General features: G+C 43.1%; 1 protein-coding gene across 1 annotated transcript; it reads left to right on the top strand.

Annotated features, from left to right (window-relative positions):
• The first annotated feature begins 225 nt into the window (after positions 1 to 225).
• LOC105922480 (ribosome-binding protein 1) lies at positions 226 to 4,805 on the top strand. Its single transcript, XM_036132321.1, has 4 exons — positions 226 to 326; positions 464 to 547; positions 2,556 to 2,918; positions 3,103 to 4,805. The coding sequence occupies exons 2-4, from the start codon at positions 481 to 483 to the stop codon at positions 3,981 to 3,983; spliced, it is 1,311 nt and encodes a 436-aa protein (XP_035988214.1). The 5' UTR covers positions 226 to 326; positions 464 to 480; the 3' UTR covers positions 3,984 to 4,805.
• The last annotated feature ends 5,607 nt before the right edge of the window (positions 4,806 to 10,412 follow it).

Below are 10,412 nucleotides of genomic sequence, written 5' to 3'. Positions count from 1 at the left end.
AGAGGACACATTTCACTGGGCTGTATGCTGCAGTGATGGAGATGTTAATATTGTTTTATATAGATGTGCAATGTTTCTAAATATGAACTGCTTTTTATTTCATGGTCAAATCCTTTGTTTAGTTATCTTTACTTCCAGTACAGTGTAAAAGTATGTGACCCCTGTCAGAGTGCGTGACGTGTCAACGTCTTCCAGCCTGTTTGGCAAGAAGAGCATCTGGCAGGTAGAAAAACTAAACCTCCTGTTTCCACCTCGGCTCTGTCAGGTCGATGCTGACAGAGGAGAACGTCGCTGGACTAAAGAGGAACAACCACACAGGAGAAAAGGTAGATTCCAGCTGATTTAAATAGCTCTATTTAAAGCAGGAAGCAGCGGACCTGGTGAGAAGAGTCATTCTACATGTGGTTCTACTTCAGAGGCTCTGCCAGCTTGGTGGACCTGATCTAATGCTGCTTTCCTGCAGGTCTGAGGAGCTCCAGCATGTCTGCTTCAGCGTGGGTCATCACCTGGGTGCTACTGTCACAACCCGTCTTCTGCTGGTCCCAACGTGAGTTCATCTGACTCTCCTGCTGCTCTGGATCCTTTATTACGCAACACAGCAGCTAAAACACAACCATGACAGGAAGAGAACAGGGATCCTGTTCATCAGCAGCTTAAAGTTTAAACCAGTTGTTCTCCTTTCACTGATTATTCATCAGCAAATGTTGTCGGCTCGTTTAGGATCATGGTTGGAGGGATTTCCTTTAAAACTGAGAGAAATTATCCCAATGAAACAGAATGTAGGGTTTTCTTCTCCACAGGGAGAACATGGCAAACACTGGAGACATAAAGAAGATCAGCATTATTCTCTTTAAAAGAGGAGGACTGAGAGCGGGAGAAATATTAATTTGATAAAGTCGTTTTTCTCTCTTTATGGTGATGAATATAACCTGTGTGTCTCACAGGTTTAGAAACAGCAGGAAATCATCAGAATCAGCTTTACTGTCTGAGTTTGTGGCGCAGACAAGAAATCTGACTCTGGCTTCACTTTGCTCTCTGTGATAAAAACATTCTGTTATTGAAATTTGAAATATGTGAGGAAATAAAACTGCTAAGAGACTCAGGAGGTGCAACAGAGAGCAGAGCTGCAGAGACTTGTTGGCATTTTTTTTTAACAAGAACAAGAGTAGAATGTAGTTTTCTGAGAGCAGAGCCTTAAATTTCAGACACTTTATCTCAAAGCTGCTCTTTCTACTTTGATTTTTAGCCTAATTTTTTAGTTATTGCTGAAAAAACATATTTTTTTCTAAAATCATTGCCAATAAACTGCCAGCAAAACCAATCTGGGATTGTCTTTGCAAGCTATTTCTTTGTCCGAACACGGTAATTTTTTTAATGATCACTTATGAAAAAATGTGCGTCGACACTAGCGGATGGAGCAGAACTGAAGACACTGTAGTAGGTATGCTGGGCCCATTGGGGGCGCTGTAATACTGTTAAAGAAAGAAAAACGTCACGCATCAAGCGAACAACTCATATCAAGTGAAGACAGCAGCTTTCTGGGGGATGCGACGCAGGGAACACGCTGTGTAGAGTACGCTTGTTAGAAAGGAAAAGTCAGGGGATGATACTAAAGGCCACACTAAAAGGCTGCATCAGTACGACCCACTAAATGTTACATGAAACATAGAGAAGTCAAAGTATGAGGTTTTCCTCAATGTTGCTGCATGGCTAACCGCTAAGCTAACTGCTAAGCTAACTGCTAAGCTAGCCGGATATATAAACACTAGAAGTCAGCAAGCAGAGACTAGGGACATGCACGCACATGGCAGAATGATTGGCATGTGGGACAACCAATAGATGAGGCAATATGGGGGCAGGACCAAAACTGACCAATCACTGCCATTCTGACTGAACGGCAGTGATTGGTCAGACTTTTTACAGGCTTGCGTCTCCCACAGGCATCTAATTTTTTAGCCACCTTTTTCTGAATATGTTATGTATTGACTACGTTCAGGATTGAAGGATCATTTCACCCAGTATTACAAAAAGTTTTTCTCAACAGGATTACCCTCTATAGCTTTAAGCTGGTTTAGAGAAACAGAGTTTTATTGTAAAGCTATGTTTCAATAAATATTTGTAATAATATTTAAAGGAGCTATAAGTAAGATATTTACTGTAAAATCAACCTAAATCATTTGCATGTGTCACCTGGGATGGAAGTAACATTCCCTATAAATAATCTGTCTCTATCAACAATGTTTCGTTCTTCTCCTTTCAAACCTAGAGGTACAGTCCAGAACTACTTCGGTTCAGAATGTAGCCGTGTTTACTTCCTGGTTCCTGAGCCAATCAGATGAAAGTTCCCAGACTTTCCAAAACAAAGTGCAGCATTTGGTGTTTTATCTTGACCAATTCCTGCAATTTGCCTGCAAATATGCATTGGCATTACCAACCTTTCTCTGAGAAAGGTACTGTGTATGTGGTGACCGGATTTTACCCATTAAGTGCCACTATTACTTCTAGCTCCTTTAACCTAAATCTGCTTCTAAAATGATATATGTTGATGGTTACAGTTATGTTCATGAGAAGCATCTCAGCTGGAGCAGGACAGACCGTCACTCTGCCATGTCAGTATCCTGACAACAACACCATCTCAGTGGTAGGGTGGAGCAGAACCGACCTTATGGAAGAGTACGTCCTGCTCTATCGGAATGAGGAGATGGATAAATCCCATCAGAAGCCGTCTTACTGGGACCGGGTGGATCTGCAGAACAGACTCATGCAGAATGGAGACGTGTCTTTGGTTCTGAAGGATGTTAGAACTTCTGACAGTGGAACCTATGAGTGTAGAGTGGTCCACAGTGGCTTAAGTGAAGCTAAATTGGGAAATGGTCCCATCTGCACCATCCACCTGGATGTAGCTCCTCCTCCTCCAGGTGAGTCTGTACATCTCTGGATCAGAACCTTGTGGTTCTGAATGTGAGAACAATCTCAGATACGATGTTTAATAAAGATGTTGATGAGACTCTGTAGGAAGCAGCTGATCTGAGAGCAGTAGATGATGTTCTTCAGTCTTCTCCCACCTGACGGGTCAGACTAACACCTGGTTCTGTTCTGCAGGGAACAAGGATGGAGACACAGAGGACCAGGATGAAGGGAACAAGGATGGAGGGAACAAGGGGGAAGGGAACCTGAATGAAGGGAACTTGAATGAAGAGAACAGGGATGAAGGGAACAAGGATGACGGGAACCAGAATGAAGGGAACAAGGATGACGGGAACCAGAATGAAGGGAACAAGGATGAGGGGAACCAGAATGAAGGGAACAAAGATGAAGGGAACCAGAATGAAGGGAACAAGGATGAAGGGCTCCAGAATGAAGGGAACAAGGGTGAAGGGAACAAAGAGGAAGGGAACAAAGATGAAGGGAACCAGAATGTAGGGAACAAAGATGAAGGGAACCAGAATGAATGGAACATGGATGAAGGGAACCAGAATGAAGGAAACAAAGATGAAGGGCTCCAGAATGAAGGGAACAAGGATGAAGGGAACCACAATGAAGGGAACCAGAATGTAGGGAAAAAAGATGAAGGGAACCAGAATGAAGAGAACAAGGATGAAGGGAACCAGAATGAAGAGAACAAAGATAAAGGGAACGAGGATGAAGGGAACAAGGATGAAGGGATCGAGGATGAAGGGAACAAGGATAAAGGGATCAAGGATGAAGGGAACCAGCATAAAAATAACCAGGAAAAGGACTACCAGGATGAATGGTACCAAGATGGAGGCAACATGGATGAAAAGAACCTTGATAGAAGGAACCAGTATAAAGCGATCAAGCAGGAAGTGTACCAGAATGAGGAGGAAGTGACGGGAGGATCCATTCTTCCACCCATTGTCTTTATGTTCCTTCTCACTGCTGCAGCTTTTCTGGTTGTCAGAGTTCGTTGTGTGAGACGACAGATCTTCAGAGAGAGGATGCACAAAGGAAGGCTGTTGTAGTAGTCAGAGCCTCACAAGGAGAATATCTGGAGCCGAACCCATGTACGAGTTACTCTGCAGCTGATGGTTCCTAAAAGAACTCAAACGATCCAGGACATGTCTCCACGTTTAAAGCTCAGGTTAGCAGCTAAGCTAACTTAGTGTAAACTTGGTTCCTGTTCATCTCTTTTTAATCCGATTTCTCTCAGATCTTTCCGGATTTAGCTCCCTCCATCCTCCCATCAACATGACCAGATTCCCTGTCCCTGGGGAAGAAACAATCCCCACAGCATGATGCTGCCACCACCATGCTTCACTGTGGAGATGATGTGTTCATGGTGCTGGGAAGTGTTCATTTTCACCACATGCAGAATTCTGGATGTAGACCTAAATGTTCCTGTTTGGTTTGATCAGAGAACATCTGTCCACATGTTGGGCTCCATCCTCCCTCCAGGTCCAGGTTGATCAGAGCTCTGGGAGATGTTCAAAGCTTGAATTTAGCTTTAGAACCTAACCCTGCTTTAAACTGGACCAGAACTTTCTCCCTGACCCGTCTGCTGGGTTCCTTGGTCTCTGTGGTGCTGATTGGACTGAGGTGACACAGATGGACTCTGGCTCCTGATTGGGTCGTGTCTACAGGTGGTGCTGGTTTTTATTTAGGGGTATCAAAATAAAGGGGGTCTGATTTTTGTAGTTTGTATATTTTTAAATAATGTTAGACTGTAGATCATTCTACTTTCACTTCACAGTTTTGTAAAAAAGTGAGATGGTCTGTAACATGAGATCCATTAAAACGGATGGAAAGTGAAGCATTCTGGGTAATAAAAGCTTTGCATGGTTCTGTGTTTGGCTCTGAGTGGATCAATGAATCAGCATCTTCTGAACCCAACGTCAGCCTGAATCAGTCTGATTACTGGCCCACTACTGCTTTTCTTTCTGGAGCTGTAAATCAGAACTCATGTTCAGGACTCAAAACATTGTGGAGTTCTATTTGCTCGCCCAGAACAAACGAGTCCAAAGACAGGAATCACGGGGCTGCTGGCATCTTCACACAGTGGGGCGTAGCTGGGAGCAGCATTAAACAAACACATGTGGAAACCCATCAGATTATTGAATAAAACCCAAAGCTGTTGCAGAAACCAGACGTTTATTGCTCCCTTACATCACCCTAAATGTACCGGCTCTGGTACCTTAATTGCTCTAATGTCAGGATATACAGCCACTGTTCCACATCCTCCAAACATTTGCTGAAACAAAGCACTTTTCTGTCTTAGCTGCAAAGACAAGTGAGGCCAAAGGCCACCGGCGCTCCAACCTGCAGCTGATCGGGTTTGTCGGGTTTGAAGCCCCTCCCACTCAGTGACATTTTAAAGTCAGAACCACAACATGTTCATTGTGTTAGCTCAGCTTTTACTGGATGATGACAAAAAGGATTGTGGATCAGTTCCACCTGACCTTCCACCTCTTGCTTTCAGAGTAAACTTTCTTCAGTGTCTTTATCTGTTGTACAGACAGGGTGCAGCTGATGATGGACGTTTCTCAGTTGATTTAACACCTGAATGAAGGAGTGGCTCCACCCATGAAAAACACCCCGCCTCGTTTTCAGCTCAGTGAGGGAACCAGTTTTCCTGAGTCTGGAGCAGAATGAGTTCAATCAGTATGTTAAAAACTGATTTACAGAGCTGAACCTAAAGAGACCCGTTTAATACTGCGGGTTTCATCCAGCCTCCAGCAGGAAGTTACATCCAACTGGTTAAAACAGGTCCATCACTTCAAACAATAGTGGTTAACATGTTGGAGATATACACAAGATCCTAAAACTTATAGAACATAAAAGTACAGGAAAAAAAACAGCAAAGCTTTATGTCAACACTAGATATGGATATAACTATGAAATAACTTAAAACAGCATTAAAATTAACAAATGTATGCAAATGTCTAGGGACTGGAATTCCCCATTCTGCCACACCCAGCCAGCAGCCAGCGTCTAAAGAAGGATTCAGCATCATGTTGTATGAATGAAAGAGAAAAAGGAAGCCACCAAACAGCAAACAAGATGACTTCCTGTTCAAAGGGGGGGCGGGGCTAATGTGATGTCACAAAGTGACCATGTGACCGGGATAAGCTCTGGTCACGTTCTCATGCAGGTTTGACCTTGTCTGGGGAAGTTTTTCCACCGTTATTACGACTTTGAGGCTTGGCCACGCCCACATGCTTTGATGCAAAAAAAAAAAAAAAGATTTTGTTAACTTTTGGTCTTTAATGTGTCAAGACTGCGCTGAGTGATTCTGAAGTCTCCATGTCAAAAGCCGGAGGAGGATTTTGATCCCATACATGTGTAAAGAAGTCAAAATGGCAGATTTGATCCAAAACTTCCTGATGGGTTTGGATCTTTTTTGTAGGTCCTGATAAGTTAGACATGTATACCCAATGACATAATTCTCGGTCCTAGGGTGATTTGGGGCCGATACTTTCTAGGGGGCGTGGTAGAGGAACTAGGCCACACCCACCATATATTGTGAGTTTGGTGCAGCTTGGCTGTGGAATTTAGAGGAAAATGTATGGCAACGGGGCGACGTCTGACTTTGCAATGCTCTCCACAGAAAACTGTCGGTACTGGAGGCCAAGTTACAGGAGCATGTCTTCTGTCGCCGGACACACGGCCATGTTGATTAGGTTACAGGGATCAGATAAGGGCCTTTTAAGGTAAACCATTACCCTTTTGGCTCTCAGTGGGCGTGGCTTGAGTGATGTCATGATTTGACCATTGAATATTGTAGTGGACCAGATGTGGATCAGTCCCAGAAGGTTTGGTGTCTCATTCTTTATGTAGGAGTATTAAAAGAACTGTTCAAGATTGTGGATGGAATTCTAAACAATAATTACTGAAAGAAGAGACGGCGGTGATGAAGTTCCAGCACTTTTATTGAGAAACAGAGCAGAGATCACATAGATGGAAAGTAATCGCACCCCACGGTCCCGCTGCAGTCTGCGTCTGTCCTGTCTCTGCCTGTCTCGCTTTCGGCTCCCCCTAATACTGCACAGTGGCCTTGGCATGAGACAAAACAGAGACAGACAATAATCATCCCCCACAGTATCTACGCAGCATTTGGCCTTGGCAATCAGCGGGCCCATCCTCACATGTCCGTGTGGCGCAAGGCCAAAGTGACTTCAGAATAATATTTTTATTAACAATGGTCAGAATGAAAAAGAGGCAAACAGCTGGGACAAGTGTGAAAAAACTTTTAACACTAATCAAAATTTAAAGATGCATCAAATGATTCACACGGGGAAAGGCCATAAAGGCGTGGCAAGTGTGGAGCAGCTTTTCAATGTAAAGCTAATTTGAGAACACATCAACAAATTCCCACTGGTGGGAGACCTTACAACTGTGACCAGAGTGTGTCTCTTTTTCAGACTAAAGCTTGTTTAATGACACATAAACCGAGGTCTCCTCACCTGTTTGATGCTGGTTCAGTCACACTCAGGTGGGTTGAGATGGGAGAGATGTGTAATGTGAAGCGCTTTTACCAGCTGGGAGATCAACCGCTGAAAGCTGTTTGGAACATTGTGGTATCAGCTAAATGAAGTGCATTGTGGGAAGTGGAAAAGCAGAATAAATGACATCACTCAGCTGTCAGCTAATGAAAAGCGAGGTTTTGGCCCCACAGTTGTTGAAGGGATGCAGCTTGATGCTGCAGGTCTGGATGGAGACACCTGGACCGGTCTAGTCTGAGGAGTTTTAGCAGACTTTAGTGGGATTCTAAGGACAGGAATCAGAATCAGAACTGATCATGATGGATAAATCTTCATGGGAAAAGCACCTTCCGTTGATCTGAAAGATGAGAGGAAACGCAGCACCTTGAAAAAGGTTTCATATGTCTTCCATGTTTTCATATTTTATTATGTTCCACAAACTTAAGGGAGTTTTACTGAAGTTCTGGGTGACCAAGCTGCATCAAGGGGTGCACGATGTTAAAGGAAAATAAATAAGACCTGGTTTTAATATTTCCTTAAACGAAAGCATCAAAGTTTTACACCTCTAATTTCTTCAGAGCCCTGTTTTAAGGGTTTTGTGATTACTTTGTCTCTGCTCTGGTTCTCAATAAAATGCTGGAGCTTGATGGAATCACTGTTTCCTTTTGTTTAATAAGTAGCTGAAGGATCAGTTGTCAATATTTCCCACAACACTAAACAACAGACATAATTCATCACACATGGGGCCAAGAACAAAATAAAGGACTTGACCATGAAATTAAAAGCAGTTCATATTTACAAACATTGCACATCTATATAAAACAATATTAATATCTCCATCACTGCAGTATACAGCTCAGTGAAATGTGTCCTCTACATTTAACCTTTAACCCAGGGAGCTGTGAGCTGCCACCGGGTGGCGCCAGAGGAGCATTCTGGGACTTAGAGTCCTGCTCAGGGACTCAGTGGCAGCCAGTGGGATTTGAACCAGAAAACCTGCAGGCATGTTGATCAAATCACCAGGCAACCGTTCCTCTATGTACTGACATACTAGACATAGATATCATGAAGCTCTGCACTAACAGGGTCAACTATGTGTTCTTTTGTTTTGCAGATTGTTATTTTTCATAATGATTTAGTCTTTGCTTCCTGACAGAGAAACCTTTTGCTTGTCTGTGTTCACGTTTCTGGGACGCCCCTGCAGATAAACTGCATTTTTAGAAATCCTAACACATTTTGTAACGCTTTAATGATCCATTTAGCAGAAAAACACTGATTTGCCTGAGTAGATTAGGTGGTAGAAGGTGTTGGGTAGTCTACAAACGATGCGTAATAAGAGCACCACATGTTGGTGGGTGTTTGAAGAGGTGCAACATTTTTTTTAAAATGCAACGTTTAAAAAAACGACTGAATATAGGAAATTGAGTTTAGACCCTAAAGCATAGGTTTTTTCAGCAATCTGAAAAGTGCAGAGTGTTCATATTTATCACTCTGTATTCTAAATAATATACAATTACCCTCAGAACTGACCCAATTAGTAAATAACTGATATTTTTCTTATAAAAAATAGCATCAATGTGAAGCCTTTTCTTATAAGGTTTAAACCCTTGAGAGTAAACCACCAGATTGACTGAAACACAGCAAACTATTGATAAACTGCCGGCAGTAGACGTAGTTTACTCATCTAAATGGGACGGACTAAATCTGTGTTGTAATTCTTTTCCAGTAAGGACACGATCTTTGACGATCAGAAGCAACACGCCCACTTTTTGCTCTCACAGTTCAACGCAGTTTAGTTTTAAACTTTGGAAAATCAGACCCTATGTGTGTAAATGTGATCGTTTGTCCAATGAGAACAAATGTAAGCGTTTCTTAAAGACTCACTTTGTGAATCACATTAAAATTCATGTTTTATTCATTTTTATCCTGTGTTGTGATGCACTTTAACACATAAATGCATTAAACCAACATTATTATGGACCTGTTAAGGTGCGTCTGTGTGTTGGAGTCCCAATCCTCACCGTTTCAGAACGAACGGCCGATCTACTGGAGTAAAAAGCTCTGAGTACGTCTTCCTCACGCTGTCATACTCAGCATCTTCAGAACAGGTGATATCAGGCAGGTAACTAAACTCAGGTCAACGCAGACATCTGGAGAGCCACAACAACATCAGCTGACTACGACATCCTGACCCAATCCTGGGGGGTTCCTCTGGACTCTGGCCCAGAACCGTACCATAGGGTACATCAAAAGGTTCTCCACCAACAATAACCTGATGTTCTGATGGAGAATACGAGAAGAAATGTTTGCTTGTTGTTCATTCATAGTCAAACTTCGGTCAACGTCTGTGGAGCAGATCTTTCTGTAGAAGGAAACCAGGTGAATTCTGGGAGTTCTGTCCGTCAGACCGGACCTCTGGTGTTATGTGCATCTGGAATGTGTGAAGTTGTGTAATTCTGGAAGTTCATGAAGAATCAGAAGTGGAGATTTTGAAAGATCTGAACGTTAACATGCAGAAGTTGAGCAAAGGTGGAGTTTTCTGCAGCAGAAACCAGAAGTGAAGAAGGTTCTGGTGCTGAAGGCTCTGAGTTCTGTTGAAGGTTCTACGCCTTTTCAGGTCTCTGCGGTTTGGAAAATCTCTGATAAATGTGGATTTTCTCTGGTTTGGTCTGAGCGGGTCGTTGAAGTGAGACTTAAAGACGACTTTTAACAGAACTGGACCGAACCAGACATGCTCAGGTCCAGCCTGGAGAGACTGAGGTCTCATTCAGGGACTTATCCAGGTCCAGATGAGTGGTTCCAGTCCAGAACTACCTCCTCATGTTGGTCCTGTGGCTGAATCTGGAAGGTACTGAAGCTGTTTCTGGATCGGGTCGGTACTGAGAACCTCACCGGACCATTTACCAGTGGTCAGTTAAGCTGAAATCCTCTCCGTCTTTGGATCAGGGATCCAGGTTTTATCTGCTCAGGTTA

Source organism: Fundulus heteroclitus, unplaced genomic scaffold (genome assembly GCF_011125445.2).
Source record: "Fundulus heteroclitus isolate FHET01 unplaced genomic scaffold, MU-UCD_Fhet_4.1 scaffold_49, whole genome shotgun sequence".
NCBI lineage: Eukaryota > Metazoa > Chordata > Actinopteri > Cyprinodontiformes > Fundulidae > Fundulus > Fundulus heteroclitus.
The sequence above is the reverse complement of the archived record's forward strand: the minus strand, read 5'-3'. Positions and strand labels throughout refer to the sequence as shown.

Bases quoted from the DNA above. Each gene is read 5' to 3' on its own strand.
- LOC105922480 (XM_036132321.1), top strand. From the start codon at position 481: ATGTCTGCTTCAGCGTGGGTCATCACCTGGGTGCTACTGTCACAACCC. The intron at 548-2,555 runs GTGAGTTCATCT...TGATGGTTACAG, and splicing joins CGTCTTCTGCTGGTCCCAAC to TTATGTTCATGAGAAGCATC. The intron at 2,919-3,102 runs GTGAGTCTGTAC...TCTGTTCTGCAG, and splicing joins TGTAGCTCCTCCTCCTCCAG to GGAACAAGGATGGAGACACA.